The sequence below is a fragment of the Lissotriton helveticus genome, chromosome 3_1 (genome assembly GCF_964261635.1).
Source record: "Lissotriton helveticus chromosome 3_1, aLisHel1.1, whole genome shotgun sequence".
NCBI lineage: Eukaryota > Metazoa > Chordata > Amphibia > Caudata > Salamandridae > Lissotriton > Lissotriton helveticus.
The window spans coordinates 1,932,700,515-1,932,720,349 of NC_136061.1; the positions used below are offsets into that span (position 1 = coordinate 1,932,700,515).

Sequence of the window (19,835 nt, forward strand, 5' to 3'; positions counted from 1 at the left end):
ACTAGGGCACAGGCTCACTGAGTGAGAAAGGTCATGGCTTATAGTGGATCGCCTGTAAGGAAATTGGAGATTGTCTAATAAACAGTGGACTCGTTCCCTTCATAAAAAAATTAGTGCAGAGTGCGTTTTTGGGATCTGGGATGCCAACAGGATACAGTATGCTATCGCCACGCTTTGGGCAGCACGAAAACACTACGACCATACTCACACACTATCTGGCACGAGTGGATGGAGTGGGCGGGGCCTCTTGTCGCGCAGGCGCTGACTCAATGTTTGACGCCAGACGTAGGTGGGGCCGAGAGGCAGCGTTGTTTGAGGGTGCGCAGCTTTCCACAGTGGTCGCTTCGCCATGACGTGTCGCGGGCGGTGGCGGCGGCTGGGGCGGGCGCGCGGTGATTAGATGTGGCGGGGCCGGGAGCGGAGGCCCGGGGAGGAGCGGGCAGTATAAATGGCGCCGAAGCAGGAGCCCAGGCCCAAATTTACCGAAGGTTAGTGAGGGGCGGGGCGCTGAAATGGACCGAAGATAGGAGGGAATGTGGTTATGGGGATAAGCCCTATTGCAGAAGGGGGCGGGGGCAGTTGGTGGGGGAGGGGCGCCAAATCCTGGGGATTGCGGAATTCTTGGTACTGGTCGAGCATACCTGCTGCAGAGAGCACGGGGCCACTGGAGGGGTGTAGATTGATCCATTTACTAAGTTAGGTGAGTGCATGTTTAGAACGAACTAGGTGAGTGTACGTTTTGTAGGAACTGTTAAGCGTTGAGTACTTTTGCGCCTCTTTCGGTATTTCCCAATAAGTATGTGGTGTTTCATAACCCCTCCTCAGTTTTCTGTCCCTCCTCCCCACTGTCCCATCCTCCTCTCCTTCTCTCTCTCCTCTATATTGGCTGTTTAAGCTCCTCCCACATCCTCCTGTGGAATGCGTCTTTTCTTCTTATTTTCCTTTTGGTATTTGTCATTCAGTTTCCCAGCCGCCTCTTACTAAAACGGTTTGGGTTTTCGGCGATTAAAGTAGATTTCGGCTTCGTTCAAGGTATTCATCCATTTATTCTGCGTCCGAGTTGTTTCCTCCTTCCTAAATCTCCGCTTCTGTTGCACTTTCCGCCCGTTCTTCTCTTTGTTGCACCTAATTACCGTAGCTATTCATAAATCTAAGATAACGCGGACTGTACTTGGTCTTGACTGACCCTTTTGATCAAACTAAGTTCATTTTCTGTTCCTACATTCATTTTAAGCGATTGTGAAAATGCCGATGTCCTTATTACAACTTAACATTCTCCCCTTTTAACGATTTATTGAAGAAGAAAAAAACAGTGAATACCGTCCGGTTACCCCAGCATTAGCATAGTTACCGCTATGTAGAGGGTTGGATTGGTAGGCGGGCGATGGACCGGTATCGGAGTTGAAGCTGTGGGCCTCTGGCTGTGTTTGTGCTGTTAAAATGCACCCAGCGCGGACCTGAGCGCCCTTTCCAGAGGCCGACGGGACTCTATTACCTCGCTTTTACCAGCAGGGCGTCAGTAGGTGTCAATCAGCCTCTCGCTGGGCCGTCCTGCAAATGTATTCAGATTGAGCTGGGTCCCTAGGCGCGTATACTCGGGTGTGATTCACCAGTGTGAACTCATCCGTGTACAAAGAGCCCAGGTAATATCTGCATTTTAATTCTCCGTGGAGTTAACGAAACATGCCTCTTTTAGAGACCCCCCCCCTTCGTAATATTTAAAACAAAAACATTGTTTTGCAAATCGCAAATGTGAGCCGCTTTTTTAAAAAAATATTTATATTGCCCATGCCTATTTTTGATTCCAACCCTGTCCTGTAGGGTCTAGGCTGTCCATCCTAGTGTTGTACAAGGACTTTAATTTATCCCTGTGTTAGTTCACTTACGGTCTAAATTTTCAGCAACATCATAACTGTTGTACTTTATTCACTCCAATGACCCACGTTTTATAGTGCCCATGCCTATTTTGGTTCCAACCCTGCCATGTAGGGTCTAGGCTGTCCATCCTAGTGTTGTACAAGGACTTTAATTTATCCCTGTGTTAGTTTACTTACGGTCTAAATTTTCAGCAACATCATAACTGTTGTACTTTATTCACTCTAATGACCCACGATTTATATTTCTTCGTTGAAGGTGATTTTTTTGTGAAGTAACCAAGAAAGGTGAACTGTTTTTGTTATTTCGAAAACCATGGCAGGACTTAAAACGTTCCAGCTGCCTGGTTTGCTAAATACATCTCCACGGCATTCAGAAAGCTTCCCTGGGATTGTGTTCTGCTCATTCGTGGCCATTGGCGTTGTGGTTTGTAACTCACATTTTTTGGCTTTCTATTTGATGGCTTTATTTATTTTAGGCTGTCCAAAGTGAGTTTGTCTCCCCCAAGGAGCACAGCCTTTTCACACTACCGCCTTGTGAATATATGATGTTACCACGAATACAAGTTCCACGCATGGCAATACCACGCGAATTTTAGTTCGCAAGTGGCTTTACCACGCTGGAATTTGCAACGAAGGATTATACCACGCATTTTAACCTTCGTTTAAACACAAATAATAAAGAATATTTTCTTACCTGACACCTTCCCGTCTTTCACGAGCAGCCCGTACTTCCATCCACCATCGAAACAAGCGTCAAAAACACGTCTGCCAAAATTAAAAAAGGACTACTATTTTGACGTAACGGCACGTCTTTGGGGGAGGCACTTTCCTTTTACCTCGGTGGTACTGAAGTGCGTTTTTTTTAAATTTAATTAACCCGCTCCTTTGTTTATTTTTGGGGGGGAGACCCCCCCAGGCCCCCCCAGCCCCTCCCCCAGCCGACCCCCGCCAACCCCCCAATCCCACGCTGAACGACTGGAAGGAATTCCACGCCTCCCCCTAGCCAGAACGTATATGCGTGGTAAAGACTGTCGTTGAAGGCATACGCGTGGAAAAGACGTTTGCGAGGTAAGTGCCTCGTAGTAAACGTCACGCGTAGAAAAACCATTGTTCCACACGTGCTCTTTTCTGTAAACAGGCCTTCAAATCTTGTTCTTATCTTGCATCGTTTTCTGTTCTTTAAAAGACCAAGGTAAAACTTCACGCTCTCTTTGAGTGAGATTGTTGGTTACTTTTTCTCTCTCTGACTTCAGAGTGAGATGATTTATGTGACAATCTTGCTGGATACTGGGGGTGGTAATTCTTTTTCTAGCACACATTTAAATTAACTGTGTAAGTATTTGTAAACGTTATCTTTTTCTTAGTAAAACTAGATGTCTGTGCAAATGTAATGGTCATTTCAATTTTAAATGTGTTGTCTGTAATAGTCACGGGCTAACCACACCATGCATACTCTACGCCACTCTGCACAACTGTATGCTATTGCACTCTACTATGCAGCACTCTAATCTACAACACTGTATTCTGTCCCGCTGCACCCTAAGCCACTGCACTATACGCCTCTATACTTTGCAACACTATGCCTATGAATTTTACACCAGTCCACGCAACTAAATGCCACTCCACTTCATTCTTTGCCATACCACTCTGACACTCCATGCCACTCTCCTCTGCACCACTAACGTCTATTCATACTGAATAGCAGACACATTGGTATACAACATGGCTAAAACACATTGGCAAAGCCAGTAGCTCTTACATTGGCGGGACCATTGGCTTTGCCAGTGCTTGTCAAATTAGTTTTATCCAAAGTACAAGCATCTGTGCTACTGTACAGCATGGCACCAAAACATTGATAATAGCTGTCATAGGTGAGCCCTGTTGACTTTGCCAGTGCCTGTCTTCCCATGTTAACACTACCTCTGCAAAGGTTTTACCTCAGTACCACGTTAACCACACAAATACAGTAATGAGCCACTGAAAAATGACCAGTCTGCCTTTGTCGTCTTTCTGCGTGGCAGCACGTTTTATTTTTCTTAGAAACTATTCATCCTTTGATCTAGAAAAAAAAATTCTTTGTTAAAATCTGCAAATGATGCCACTGATGAGGTCTGCAAATCCATAATTATGCGTAAAACTCTGCAGAATTGCTTAGTTCCAGTGTCCATAGCAATACTATAGATTTTCAGACTGCCGGCTATGTGGCTCTGTAAAGAGTTGGCCTTTTGAGTAGCCGTGTCAATTTATATTCCCTTTTCTTTTTGACTACCTTAATCCTATTTTACTTTAACCAAATATTAGGCACTTTTGCTCCTGTCTTAAACTAAAATAACTTACAACCACACCAAGGTCATCAGTGAAAATAGAAACCATCGAGATGAAGTGAAGTTAATCTTTTTATCAAAGATACTCTAGCAATATTAAACTGTTGAAAGCCAACAAAGTGATTCCATTGTTTTAGTTTGCATACTAAACTGTTGCAGTTAGCCAACATCCACAGGGCGAACAGTGTTTAATCTAGGTTATCAGCAGGACTAGTAAAAATTTATTTTTTTGCTTGTGGCTGTTCATAGATTAAAATTACCACTATTCAGGAGGCAATGCATGTACATCTTTTGTATCTTATCTCTGTGATCCAGCAGATCACAACTAAGGATCATCTATCTCCCTTTGGTTTGGTCCATCATTTTGTAGTTTGATTCAATAATGTTTCTAGAGCCAGACATCCCCAGTTTCTGTACTAGATCAAAACTGGAGACCTCTTAAATTAAAGCCATTAGCCCTTTATATTGGGTCTGGTTATTTAGCAATGAAAGAGTTGCAGCACTTCTTTTGACGAACAACATTTATCTATGTATGTAGTCTGTTTTGACTGGTGCCTTAAAACAAATCCTGTTTAGATAGAAACTATCCTGGTGTTAGTTATTCAGATATTATAGGGCCCAAAATGGCAGTAATTTGACTGTACAGTACAATGGACCCGCGAGATCTCTGACCAAAATTAGGGAGGGATCCTTTTCGTACTTGCACACTGAAGGATCCGACAGTACTTTTTCTTGCCTGGTAGCTTGCCTTCATCTGTGTCAGATTCGTTGTATTTCAGTCTGCCCTGCTAAAACATACAATACTTCTTTCTCAGTCTGCCTCGTGGTTTTGAACGGTGCTTTTATGCTGTCACTTTAAAATTTAACTCTTGCACTGATCTCGTAGACATGGATTGGTGCCCTTTGAGACTGCACTACTGGCTTCACCAAGTTCTGCAGTTCATTTAGCAAGGTTGTCCTAGACTTGCCTTGCAGGGTTATTGAGTGTAGGCAATTCTGATTTAATGTACTTGTTATAAGCAATGATAGGTTGAAACATGCTCTGCAAACAAAACCTTTTTAGGTTATTAATAAAGCATATATTAACATTAAATTAATTGATCCTGTATCCTTTAAAGGACGTTTTTTGAGTTTCAGCCGCAAGGACATCACTATTTAGAGTCATGTACATCACTCATTAATGCCTTTTAACAGACCTGGTTGCTGGTTGTCACAGTATGCTGTAGCTGTATGCTCACATGCCTCTAGAAAGTGACTACATATCTGGACCTAACTATATTCTACTCTAGACGATAGAACACTTTCTGCGTTAAGTCCTTCCAGTATCTGTATACCTCCTCTATCTAGAATGTTTTTAGGTTTTGCCTTGGCAATGCGTACGAAGTGCGCATGCGCTAGCAAAATCTTATGTTTTGCTCTGTGGGGTCGGGTATCCGCCCCCTCCTCGCCCCCTCCTCCCATTGGCTAGCTCCATAAATGGAGGCTAGCCATTGGGAGCCGGATCTGTCCGTCAAGGCCGGACCAGATTCGGGGGCGTTCCCGAGAATTTTTCCCTTTCTGCTCACGTCATGAAGACTTGTTCACTGTGGGCGTGTACTTTTTTTTTTCTATTCATGGCTGTTTTCCCTCATTTCTTCGATGGTCCTGGTCTTGCATGGTTGTATCCCGCTGTCCGTGTCTTTGTTCGCACCCCCCCCCCCCCCACCCCCCCTGACTCCCGCGTCGGGCCTCGCGCTTCCTTTTCCTGGCTGGCTGTGGACGAGGCATCGGGAACGTAAGGGCGCTTTTATTACTTTTATGCTGACCGTCGTCAGACCATGCTATCCAGGTCACTGAGTCTCTTTGGTAAATTTAAATGGCTTCTGGATGTTGGCTCATCCCACCCTCGTGGTCAAAGTTTGTTTCGAAGATGTCTACTGATTCCTAGGGTAAGCTATCCAAGCAGGGAAGAGCCCGGGGGCTGTTCGTGTTGCTGAAGAAGCCCCTCACAAGCCTCTGTACTCGCTCGTGCATTTAAGGGTCATGGGGCGCGGGCCCCGTATGAAGTTGCAGGCCAGGGTGTGTTTCCAGGTGCCTTGGTGGCGGTGTTTGGCTCTGGAAGGCTCCGTGCCCGCTCAGGGGGTCGGGGCACACCTGTCTGTTGCAGTCAGTCCAGGGCACCGCTGGCCCGGCGCGAAGACTTGTGCAGAGTCAAGGATGCGCTGCTCCGGCCTCAAGGCGCTCGTGGTGCCATGCACGTGGGACTCACGAACGGGGTGACCGCCTCTATGCCTCAGGGTGCACTGCTGGGGGTCATCCAAGGAAGGAGATATGATGGATGGTGTAATGACGTGAAAGACACTACAGATGGTCTATCGGAGACGGCCCGTTGCGGGACCCCGGGAGTGAAAAGCCAGTCTTCAAAGAGCCCAAAAGTCTCTGGAGCGCTGGGCCGGCGCGCGTTGTCCCGGGAGTCGCGAGGACCGGAGGTGAGGGACGGGGTCCGCGCAGGGGCTTCTGTCCCTCCGTGCGCAGCAATAATCACGGGCGCTACTCTCACAGCGCGCACAAGCAGCAACAGCAGCTCCCGGAGGTGGAGTTAGTGGGATAAAGTCACAGAGGATTACTCTTATTTCTGGAGACAGGGCTGAGCCCGCCCAATGGCTGGGCAGCCTGCGAGGGCAGCCGCCTTATAAGGGGGAGCGAGAGGGTGGGGTGCCTCTGGGAAGCGCGGCGGTACACGCGATCCTGGCACTTTATTGGGCTCGGGGCCCCTTGTACCCAGCAGGATACATGGCCTTAAACATCCTGGGCTCTAGCTAGCTCCGTGGGTAAATGCGCCTGCTGCAGAGACCTCAGGGTCATCGCTGGATTTGATCCCCAAAGTGATGATTTAGTAATTCCATTCCTCGGGAAATTGATAACATGTTCACAATTTATGTAGGTACAAATTGCGCCTGTCATCGATGCACAGAAAGACACGTTTGGAGGAATGTTGTTTGTGCATTTGGTATGAATTAAGGAACGGCAGAGCTGAAGAACTAAGAAAGTTATACAAATGCAGGACATTTTTGGTAAATATTATTTCTTATTCTCTAAAAATGACCGGGAGTAATACCCTCTTTATTCAGAGGACAGGTTCTGGTGCTTTAGATTAGCCAGATTCACAAAGCTATTTGCGCACACAAGTTAAAAAGTTAGGTGACCCGAAGGCTGTTTTGCAAGTATAGATAACCATTTCAGAGTGGGTTACTCCATGGAGAATATTTTCCCCGCAGTAACTATTCTCTGAAGATACTTGCATCCGAGAGTTGTCTCTCTTGCTTGCCCCAGCGCAGCGTGTGGGGGGGGGGCTCTGTGTGGGTGTGTGAGGGGGGGCTCTGTGTGGGTGTGTGTGGGGGGGGCTCTAGGTGTGTGTGGGGTGGGCTCTGTGTGTGTGTGGGGGCTCTCTGTGGGTGTGTGTGTGTGTGGCATTTGCGAGAGATTAAGCTATTGGCATTGTAAATGACAATGCCATTTATTTATCTGTTTTCCAAACCAACACATAAATAAAAATTTTGTCATTTACAATGCAAATAGCTCTAACTTTTGCAAAGGCGAAACCGTTGCATTGTAAATGCTTGTTTCATCATATAGTCCGTGGGATAGTAGTTGTCTTATTCAGTTATCCTGTATGGGTGTAAATACTCCTAGCTGACCTTGATCCAACCTTTTCCCATCCATTGATGCGTTATATGCTCCAGTATATGGCCCTTGTTGTGTTCTGTGCACCATCTGACTGGGCAGTTGTCTGGGGCCCCCTTAATATAGGTTTGGTTTAATTTGTTTACACCTGTGATCTAGGTTTAGTACTCAACAACTTGGACAGTAAAAATTCAAGCATCCTATTAATCCTTCTACTAGCATAGAGCAGGGGCCCATTGGGTTATTTGAGAGTGGACTTTGAAAGTGTTGTTAATATTTTCATTAAGTGCATTTGCCATTGCCTCTTATTCAAGTATGCAGTTGTATGTGCTGTAGAGCTGTTATGGTAACCCATTACTAGTCTAACTGTGGAGATATAGATGATCCTGAAAATGCTATTTATGTACCTTTTACAGTTCTTAACGTTAAATAATTTTACAATATCTACATCAAACGTTATACTGCAATTGGACGTGTAACTTAGTCAACTTAAATTTAACCAGTATCTCGTCCCTGAGCACTCCTGCAACATAATCTCCAGTGAACTCAGAAATTTCTAGTCTCTTGCGTTCCACTTTACTTAAGATGCTGCTGTTTGAAGACGCGCTGGTCATATATCCTTTCACCAAATGCAAACACTGATAAATAACTTTGTTTTACTTTGTCCTCTTCCAGCTTGCTCGTGTTCTGCTGTACTCTGAAGTAGCAGCCTACATCACTCATTCCTCCTCTTCAACCAAGGCATTGTTTGTGGTTGTCGCCTGGCAATCTGCATTGTAGAAATAACATTTTGGTGGACGGAAATCACACTATGCCATGTGTTAAGTCTGTGGAAATTCAGTTATACCATTTCATCATTATTCTGTCCTGCCCGCTTTCGTTTGAACAATAACAATATGAAGGTCTTCAATAGACATTCTGAAGAATGATACAACGCAATTGTCTTTGTAGTTAACACCCTCTGCCCTCTTCTTTGCACGTTTGCACTGATACCCTGAAGCTCATCCATAGTTCCCTTAACAGTTTGATTCTCATATACCCCTTTTTTTTTTTTTTTTACAGCACTTTTTTTTGCACATAACAGAATATATTTGGTGTCCCTAGGGGATTGTAAATGCTTTTTATTCAGGCACATAAATACATCCTTTCCTCTGCTGAGGTAACGGGTTTTTAGGAACCCGTTTGGTGCCAGGGGATAACACCCGAAGACCTCTGAGTTCTCCCTGTTCCGGACCACAGAAACACGGAGTCTTCTAGTAGAGTCAGAGATCAAGTTTTATTGACAGCTACCAAGTAACAGGTGTCCTAGAAGCACGACAAACACGGGTCATGTGTTCTCAGGAGACTGTTCGTTTTTACAGAACCAGCCTTCTCCTTATATACAAAAATAATAGCTGCAAGCAAGAATTCTTGAGTTTATGATATGGCTATACACATATTTCTACAATAATACAAAAGAGCGAAGTCATGTAGGCAAGCCCGTATTTTAGATGTCCAATTCGTGATAGATTACCTAGCCAGGCCCCGAACTCCCATCAGATATCGGTGAAGCCCCAATAAAAGAAGGCACCTCCTAGTCATAAAACTGGCCATAAACAGGGAGCGTGGACAGGTGTGTGTGTGTAGAAAACATGATCTGTACGCGGTGAATGGTTTGTGGTATGTTGTGCATTGATGCTATCGTGTTTGGCCACTGGGCGAGGAGCTGCCCAAACAGGTTTGGCTGGAGGCAAGGGAGTCAGTTGGGACAGGTCAGGGGGGAGTCAGGGAAGGTGGACGTGTCCTTTTAGATCAAGCTCGACCTTTAATTGACTTATCATGAGGGCAAGACACAAGATGGATACCGTTTACAAAATGGAGTCTGAGGGGTCGGGACGGAAACTACGATTCAGGGGTGTTAGCATGCCTCGATCATGATGCAAATGCATAGGAATGATGACCTAATCATTATCGGTTCGTCAACACCAAATTCGTCATGGTACGTTGATGTTTCGGGACACGGGTATTGGACCTCGATACCGGGACAACGGTAGGGTCCAGAATTTCAGAACCACACCACATTTCCCTCAGATCACTTGTTACACCTAATGTATTATCTTTGTAAATGTTAGTACGAAACCCTCGTTTGCACTTGTGCATTTCCATTATCGCCTCTTTAACCAAGGCCTCCACAGTCAGTGAAGTTGCCATATACACTTTTTGGCTCCTTGCCTTAAATCACTGGCCTACAAGACATTCTTCTAGGCAATTGTTGTATACATCGCTTCATAAGGACTTGCAACAGTAATGTTGCAAGTTTGCCTCATTCACCTCACAATCTTTTTTATGTTCTTGCTTTGCTGACAGGATGTAAAACAATCTTACTAGTTAAATGTGTTCACATAATTCCTCATGCACTCCCTTGCTGAAATTAAGAACCATTGATCACGACTCGGCACCTTTTTAAATTACTGAGTAGATCAGTCCTGAAAATGGTTGCCTTATCCAGGAGCTTCCCACTTATACCATCATTACTGTCCTTTGGATAGTCCACTAAATTAATGGACCATTCCCGGTACCTCTGTCCCTTCTCATCAAGGGATACTCGGCACCTTCTAGTTCTTCAGCAGATGAAATATAGATCAAGGTGGATGGACTGCTCCTTTTTTGCAGCTGGGTCATAATGATATATAATCAGCCGCTGAAAATGAGTAGGAACTACATTTCTTCATTCCCGTTTACATACTGTAAAGTCAGTTGTACAGTGTAACCACTCCGTGTGCTGTGGACCTGTATTGAGCTCGTTAGAGCTAGCTGGCCAGGAACTAAATGGATAATTGATAGGACACTGGATACCTCTTGGTCCATGCATGGCTCCATCCATCGGTCCTCTAAAAGAGAAGCTGCAACTAAAATAAAGTCAAAATTGTTATTGAACACAGGAAATCACAATTTTCTGCATTCACGATTTTCTGCATTCCAAATGTTCTTAAACATATTTTCCCTCTCTCTTTGAAACTGAAAACAGACTGTCTTAGAAAACCAAACATCCTATTTTGTAACATTGTCCTCACTCACTGAACATACATATAAATCTAAACTGCGGCACGTTTATATATTTTCTTCTAACTAACCAAGCCTAACTCTAAACCGAAGGAAACCTCAACTTAGAAGAAAAATCTATCAGGACCATGAGTTCTGTATGTTACCACTTCATCCCAGTTCATTTTTCTGTTCCTCTGTTGCCTAGTCAGTTCAGTCTCTGGCATTTGTCTGGGGATACTGTCCTGTGTTTTATAAAAGTAGTCATTCAATGGGATCTGGGACAGAAAAGGTGATTGTACCATTTTATACTAGTCATAGTCTGCCTTTAATAATTTCATATCTTCCTCAAACTTCACCAGTGGATCTCATCATTCTATTACTGTAACTAACTGCTTTGATCTGATCTGCATTCTGACTTGCCTTTGGAGATGCTGGTAGCCAAGTCTTCCAATGATGGTATTCAATTCTTCATCTAGAAGGATTTTTTTCCTTCACATGCAATTTCATGTGCCAATGGTCAGTGCCAATTTCAAATGAGTATTTTACTTTTGCGTTTGCAATTCACTTTGCTGTGCAGGTAAAAAGCTGGTCTCCGCTAGTTGGGAACGCTATAACACTGATTGTAAGCTGGGCAGAACAAGTCCACATCACATGGTCTTTCAGTACTAGGCATTGGCTCCCCATTCTGGACAGTGTTATTTTCCAGGGGCATGACCATGGTCCATTGAGCCGTCTACTTTAAAACATCTGATATTTGCTTCTAAAGTCAGCCCCTCGTGACTGCTTATCAGCCCAACTGATCCAACCCACAAAAGTGGTATTTAGCCCAGAGGCCAAATTGAAAAATATAAATTGAAGTTTAGAACACTTCTGCCAGTCTGTGTTTCTTATGACTGAATGTTCCATTGATCTGAAAATCAATAATATTGGTTTCTTTAGTTTCATTGACAAAGCTCCTTTAATATTCAATAGAAAACGTGTGCAAACACTGTCTTCACAAAGGCGCTCTTGCAAATTATGAAATTGTGATGTATAATTACAGTAGATATTAGTTCAGTCAAATGTTTATAAATGTAGCCTTCCCGCTCACGTCACATGGATGGATACATTACTCTTTGGTAGAATGCGTTATATGTTGTCCCCATGCTGTAATAAAACTGACTAGAATACATACTCTGTTATATTTGGCTATGAGCAATACCTCAATAAGTTGGAAATCTTATCCTCTGGCAAACCGAACTGATATTCCAGTTTGTCGCCTAAAATAATTTCTAAACTTATACATTTATGGGTGGGGTCTCCATTACAAAATGAGTGAGTCTATTGAGGATATCAGTTTGGTAGAATACTAAACATTGTTTATAAAATGGGGGGGGGGGAAATCAAATCTGCTGAGGAGTAGTGGACACCACTTCCTTAGTTTACCCTGATTATTATTACAGTGGGTCAGTATTGGGTGTAGACAAGCTTTTACATTTTGAGTCTTGTTTCCGTAATTTCCCGTTATCTGAATCATTGTCACTGTGGATAGAAATGACCAGCCTATGTGAAAAGTATGTGGGAATAGTGGACCTGCTGGACAAAATGCAAGACTAGAGTAAAGCAACTCTACCACAACACATCGTTCTCAGCCAGCCTAGGAGATATTCCGCATGACTGATCTGTTTTTTGCCCAAGCTGAATAGGAGTCCTAGGAAGGAATACAAGAAGCAGTTTCTAACCTAAACATTTCAGGATTGTTTAGTGAACTAAAGGCTCCCTTCCTTAACAAGTGCATTGCTTGTGTGTGTGTTTAGCTAGTAATTCAATTAATGGGCGTCCTTGTTTTGGAGAGGGATGGATGAGCTTGGCTAAGTGAAGCAGTTTACTTTTTGGCTTTTGAGTCTTGTATTAACTAGGTTACAAATATTGGTCTCTTACATGCATGTGTGCCCTTCCTTGTATTTGTATGGGACTTAGGATGCCAGTGAGCACCTTACACTAGTATGGGTTTCCTGATTGCATAGACTTGTTTTCTGTATGCGAACGTTCTTGCACAGTAGATATTTTTCGTTGACTCCGTAAATGAAGGTTCCTAGAGCTGATAGCCGAGATGTATTGTGCAAGCTTAATGTCTTATGGAAATAATAATGTAGCTTCATTTTGTTGGGGGTTGTGTTTTAGACTTAAAAGGCAAATGAGCTTCTCACCCTGCTTAAGAGTGGAGCTCTAGTGTTCTAAGAAGAGGATGGAGCATCCATGCTGTGATGTTTGTGCGATGCTTTCCCCTACTTGAGAAAGACTGCTCTTAGTAATTTCTTAGTGTATTCTGACCTCTGGCGCACAGGCTGTAAATCAAAATTATAGGTTATTGCATTAGTATGCACAAACAGCACCCGCCACCCAAAGCCTGTCCATGGGACCTGCAACTTCTCGCATCCATAGTAAACAGGGCACCGACTTGGGCATATTTAGTAGCAGTGGGAATTTGTTCTAAACACACACCTGTCTATTGTTAAAGACATACTGTTAACAGCGCTAATACATGAAGCCTTCTATGGGGCAGCGATTGCTTATCATTAGTTGTATCTTTCTGCCTATGTCTTTGGAACTAATTTTCTGCGTGTCTCTTGCTTTCTCTCCCAAATACCTCTTACCCCTCACGGCCGTTCATTCGTATTCTCTCCCCCCTCGCCCCCTCCCTCCATCCGCCAGCCCCCTTATGCCAGGCAACTGCAATTTGCTGTTGGGCAGTCCCATGTTACAAAAGAGCACTTTTGCACACTTTTTATAATTCGTAAATTGGTTCTTAAAGATGTCCATCTGCCATATTTGAATGGTTAATTACAAATGGCCCACCCAAGTATCATGATGAATGCACACGGTGTCTTGTTTATCCATGACTCCGATGAAATGATATGCATATTAAGGGCGTCGCCACACCCTCCTCCATGTGCATCTAGTTCATCACTTTTTTTTTCTTTTTTTGGGGGGGAGAACAGCATCTACAGCATTGGCAAAAGCCAAAGAGTGCTGTTAGCTTTGTCAATGCCTGTTTTGTTTTTCTCTCTAGCCATTGGAGCAAACTGGTTTGGTTTGGGTGAGCTTTCATGGATGCAAGGGGCATTTGCAGTGGGGATGTTTTAACTAATTAATGTTTTAGGAGTCTCTGTATTATAGTCTTGCATGACCAGTTCATAGCACAGACTGACACTTCGCTTATCTAGGGCCTAATTTAGATCTCTGTGAACGCATCAAAATAGTGACTGATATCCCATCTGCTGAAATATAAATCCCATAGGATATAATGGGATTTATATTTCCGCAGATGGGGTATCCGTCACCGTTGTGATGGGGTATCCCGTCCGCCGAGAAATAAATAAGGTCCTAAGTTTCTTCCCTTGCTTGAACGAGAAAGTGTTTGAAATTAGATCAACAGCCTGTAAACCCTGTTTAACTGTTGTAAGGTGTCATCATCTTTTCTGTTCACTTTGAAGAGTCCAATATGTTTCTGTTTTGAGAGGTAGATAAAATAGCTACCTTTCGTCATTGAGTTAGGTTTGGCAGTATGCACTGCATCCTGGGCAGATTTGTGGTGGATGCAAAATAGGCAAGGTCCTTGGTAATAAAACTTTGAATCTAGGTGGCTCTGGTTACCACATAAGTAGGTACGTTATTGATTAAAGAATTTCTTACCTGTTAAGATTGGCTACTGGGGATATTGAACTTTATGTATGTTTGTCTTCCTGAAGGCTAAGTGAGCACTATTTTGGTTTAGTTCACTTTGCTTTTGCCACATTAACACTTGCTATTTCTGGAGTTTCCTCGAATCTCTGATTGTGTCTTGGTAGTTGTGCACAATGCCTGTTAGGTGTACTCTATGCAAAGAATATGTCTGTGATATGTATCTTTGCTCTTGCAGCAAATGCCTGTTTGTCCTTTAATGCCCGACCAATATTTTTGCTTTTAGTCTGTTTTTTTAAACCAAGACCCCCTCTGTTTTTAATATTTTATAATTGCACAGTCCTTATATTTTTGTTCAACGTTGACTGTTCATTCCCCCAGTACTTGGGTTGTGCTCTCCAGCGTTTTTTACCGTTTGTGCCAACCATTGTTGGACTGTTTTCTTAGAGTACTTTGCAGCCTTTAATCTGTGAACGCTGTTCACTGAGAGGGCAGGTTTTGTGCCTATTGGAGTTTTTCGAAATTTTGATTATTTGCTGTTTAAGTGTGACTAAAACGGTTTATTGCATCGGGTGAGGGGCAGCAGTAAGTAACCTGTGTATCTGTATGCAATTATTCAGTGCAATTCTTTTGGTGCAGTGTTGAATGGATCCCAGTGCAGATTGCGCTTTAATTCATACTTCTCAACTCTTGTAGATGTGTTGTGAGAATCCGGAGTTTGCAGTCTCAGAATGTCCCTGACTGTTTTTGTTTTCTCGCAGGTAAATAAAAAAGCACACCGCCTGCTTTTGAAGGACAGTTGCATCAGTGCAAGGTTTTTTAGTAAGGAGACTCCAGATTTATCACTGCTTGAGTTGAGAAGTATGTTATTTTTCTTTTTCTAAATTTATAGGGGCTCTCAGATTGGAACATGTAAAGAGGGTTAAGAATTGGACTATTGTGGTGGGGGGTTGGTTCTAGAGGGAGCAATACTAATCTTGCTCTAGCATTTACAATTGAATCACTAATGCAGAAGAATTTTATTGTTGTTTTTCAACCTGTGAAATTGGGTGGGACACTGGGTTGTTGAAGATTTACGCCCCCTCAAAAAAATATTTTGAAAAGTCTATTCACCACCCTTTTGAATCTACTGACCACTCTGGATATCACATTATCAAGGATGTTATTCATGTATTCTTTGCTATTGGTTAAGTGGGTAGTTCTAAGGCTATAAAGTAAGATCTTTCATTGTCCTCTCCGCTCCATTGTCAAATACATTTTTTCTTTTTGCATGCTACAGTTTTTAAATCCACAAGTCTAGCCAAGTTCTTAGTACAGATGATTGAAAGGAGCCCCCCCCCCCTCTCTCCGCTGATGGCTAGCAGTAATAACCTTACTGTAGACCTCGTTTATTCATGTGAAAGAATGTTAAATTAATCTCTTGAATGCATGTTTGAGTGCGGGGTAATCTTTGTGCTTCACGGCAGTTCTTCCTTCGGTTGAAGGGCAGGCTAACATGCATGCAGTATTTTGTGTTCTCTCGGCTTTTGTCTTCAGTGTCTTGGGCTGCTCGTGGACTGAGAATGGGAGTGCGGACATGCTTGTAGTGTTCTAAAGCTCTCATGCAGTGGATGAAACAGTTCTAGTTTAAAATACAGCGTAGAATACAAACCTAATGAGTGATTAGTAGGAAGGTTATGGGTTTGCCTTGAATTTAAAGATTATGCATATGCCTTTTTGTCCCAAGTAAAGTATTTCTATTCTGGAGTAAAGTTTTGTAGCAGCAACCCACTTATTAATGCTGTTAAATGTTCTGGCTTTTTGCTTTCATGTTTGAATGATGCATGACTTAAGTAGATAACCTGAGTAATCGTTGCTGTACAACAATACTTGTTAACTTATTACTTTAGCTAATGCTCATTTTATGGAGCTTCTTACTCTGACAAAAAGGATACTTAAAGGCTTAAATGTTAATATTTGAGACTAAAGTATGGTGAAGGCTAGTCATCCGTGTAGGGCTCCTGTTGTATACTTGCACATCTAGATGGTGCAAAGGATGAAGTACACTACCTCAGTGCTTTGGTAACCAGTTTCGGCGGCTTTGTTTTTGTGAAAAGTATGGTACAATGTTCTAAAAGGCCATTTGCCAAAGCAACACTTATTGGTTACAATTGTTAGATTTGTGATTTTTATTTTCATCTGTTCTGTATACTCTGCTATGATTGGTCTCGTATGTAAGTGCCTATCTTGTATGAGGTTCTCCAGCGCCTTTTCACATGGTGGCTCGATAAGGCACCGCATAAACAGTTTTAACTTGTAAAGCAGTGTACTTTTGGTGTGGCGTCTAGATTTTTGGTAAGACATGATCTGCAAGGAGGTAGGGTGTATGTCTTTTTCAGCCGTTACTGTTGGGGATTCGGATGTCAGATGCATGTAATGTCTCATTTTTAATGCCTGACTAACCCTCCGCTCCTTGTTTCGTAGGGGAGCGTGTTTTGTGTTTCCACGGACCTCTCCTTTATGAAGCCAAGGTATGTGTGTCTTTTTTTTGGATGACCTTAAAAATGACCTGCATTACAAAGTACCTTGTTTACCCCTTGTGTCATCCTTTCTTTTCTCTTTGGCCCGCCTCCACTTGCAATACTTGTATGTTTTTATGAACTGAGGCTGTATTGTGAGAATTGAACCCCATTGTGTAAAGACGGAAAGAAAGCATCTATTTTGTGTGCAGCTGAGAAACGTGCCCATTTTGATACTTTACATTCAGCACATTCACAACTACCTTTGCAAAGTTAATAAGTCGGCGACCCAATAATGTTTGGGGACTTGGAGAATGTTGGTCATTTGGCATTCACCATGATGGCAAGTACCAGAGATCAGACTGTTATATTGCAGTTGGTCCTGAAATGCAGCGTTGGAGGATGCTGTGCTTTAGTTGAAAGCAATAGCTAACAAAATCAGTAGAATGGCAAATTGTCTCTGCCTCTTCTTTGTAGCAAGTATAGATGGACAAGCAATTGGGACTACAGTATGAGGAGCTAAGCAGTTAACTAATCCAGCTTCAAGTGTTTAAGCGATTAGACGTTCGGTACACAAGAGACAAAACTGCACAGCTACCTAGCAGTTCTTGCTTGCATTTGTTAATGGATATCATTGTGGATTTGTTCATTCTATTTTTCGTAGTAAATGGCCATTATATTAAGTGTCAGTTCAACTTGAACATGTGACGATTTCTCAATGCTTTTTTTCAGTGTGTGAAGGTTTCCATAAAGGAGAAACAAGTGAAATACTTTATACATTACAGCGGTTGGAATAAGAAGTAAGTACTCAATGACTCATAAGACTTGCATGTTGTAACCTGATCATTGGGCCTTTTCTACTTCAGTCAATGATGGGCTTTACTAAACTGTGTGTGAGCAACTGGCTTTTCTTCCATTTTCTGTACATCCATATTCTGCCCCTCTGATACCAAGAACTTAATCCGTGTGAAAGCATATTACTGGGAAGGAGGACCATGAGTAGCTTCCTAGTAGTAAATCAAGCTCTCATGAATATTTCCAGTTTGAAATTGCTGCAAGATCTGAAGCACATGGGGACTAATACAACACATGTTCTTTTATTTAAATCTTCTACGGCAGCACTGGGCATAGTTTTTTTCCCCCGTTGGTTTTGGGTTAATATGTATTCCTTTTTAGGTCGCAGCCTACCAGACAGCGCAGCTGTCGAGTTTGCTAAAGACATCTTGGAGACTTTCAGAAAGTTGACCTAGGATTGCATTCCGCCGTTAATTACCATTGGCTTTGTGGTTTGTAACTCACATTTTCTGACTTTTTATTTTCTTTAGGCTCTCCAGGTTCAGTTTGTGCCTCCAGTTGCCTAAAGTGTATTTACTGTATTCTTCCACAAACTCCCTTTCTGTAAGGAGGCCTTTAAATCTTGTTCATATCTTGTCATATTTGCTGTGCATTCAAAGACCGAGGTCAAATGTCAGTCAGTCTTCTGAAGGTGATTGTTTACTTTTCCCTGACTCGAAAGTGAGAGGATTTATGTGATCATTTTGCTTGATATTCATTTAAATGAACTGTGTATATATTTCAGACTGTATCCGAACTAGGACACCCATGAAGCACATTTTTGTTATTTCTGATGTGTGCTGGAAACAAATACTTTAATATGATCAAAACAAATGATTGCAGTAGGTGATGCAATTTCAACACATTCTCGTTTGAGTACTGTATAATTTTATTCGTAAACTCTGTGCAAATGTAACGGTCAATTCAATTGAAAATGCATGGTCTGTAATGGGAGTGCACTATCATAGCATGCATACTGCCCTTTTGCATTACTCCACTGCACTCTGCACTGCTCCACTCTATTCTACTTTGCTCTGCCACTTCACCCCTCTAACGTGTACCACTCTATGCCAATGCACTCTTTGCCACTCTACACCACACCAATATGCAGTCTTTGCACTGCACTCTACAACAGTCCAGACTAGGTCACACCAATCTACTCTGAACAACATCCACTCTGCGCCATTGCACTTTATGCCAGTATGCTCTACTACAATGCATTTCACTTTAACGCCCCACTCTATGCCAGTCTACAGCCACTCTAATCTACTCTGTACCACTGTACGCCATTACACTATGCCACTCTACCCTGCACCACTCCATGCCACTTGACTCCACTCGACTCCTCTGAAACAATCTACTCTATGCCACTCTACTCCACGCTGTGCCACACCCCTTCATGCCACTCTACTCTTCACCACTGCACTCTATGCCAAAGCACTACACAACTGCATTCTGTCATTGCACTCTATGCCACTTCTGTCTACTCTGTATCACTGTACTCTATGCCACTATACTACATTCTACACCACTGCACTCTGACACTACTCTGGAAAATTGCATTGTCCTCCACTAAACTTTTCCACTCTACTCTGCGCTGCTCCACTCTACGGCACTGTACTATCCTCACACCACTCTCTTGTTATTCTGTGCCACTGCCCTCTACTACATGCCGCTGCATTCTGCGACGCTGCATTCAATGCCACTGCACTCTATGCTACTATACTCTGCAACACTACGGCAATGCACTGTACACCAGTCCACTCCACTCTACCACTCCAGTGTATTCTAATCTATACGACTCTAAACTATGCCACTTCAATTCACGACACTCTGCCAATCTAACAGTACTCCACTCTTTGCCATTTCACTTTGACACTCCACGCACCTCTCCTTTACGCCACTAACATTTAGCTATGATGAACAGCCAAAAGCTATTGCATAGGCGAGAC

At 43.0% G+C, this 19,835-nt stretch overlaps 1 protein-coding gene across 9 annotated transcripts in view; it reads left to right on the plus strand.

Annotated features, from left to right (window-relative positions):
• Window positions 1-261: 261 nt before the first annotated feature.
• The window catches only part of MORF4L1 (mortality factor 4 like 1), a 155,524-nt gene continuing 135,950 nt past the window's right edge, over window positions 262-19,835 (plus strand). For 2 of the 9 annotated variants that reach the window (XM_078682970.1, XM_078682971.1), the window contains exons 1-4: window positions 7,132-7,254; window positions 15,313-15,412; window positions 17,015-17,061; window positions 17,782-17,849. In XM_078682970.1, the coding sequence (XP_078539096.1) occupies window positions 7,147-7,254; window positions 15,313-15,412; window positions 17,015-17,061; window positions 17,782-17,849 (323 nt within the window). In that variant the 5' untranslated portion in view covers window positions 7,132-7,146. Of the gene's footprint in view, window positions 489-603; window positions 701-7,131; window positions 7,255-15,312; window positions 15,413-17,014; window positions 17,062-17,781; window positions 17,850-19,835 lie in introns of those variants that run through there. The other 7 variants (XM_078682976.1, XM_078682977.1, XM_078682973.1 and 4 more) reach the window with 7 other exon arrangements.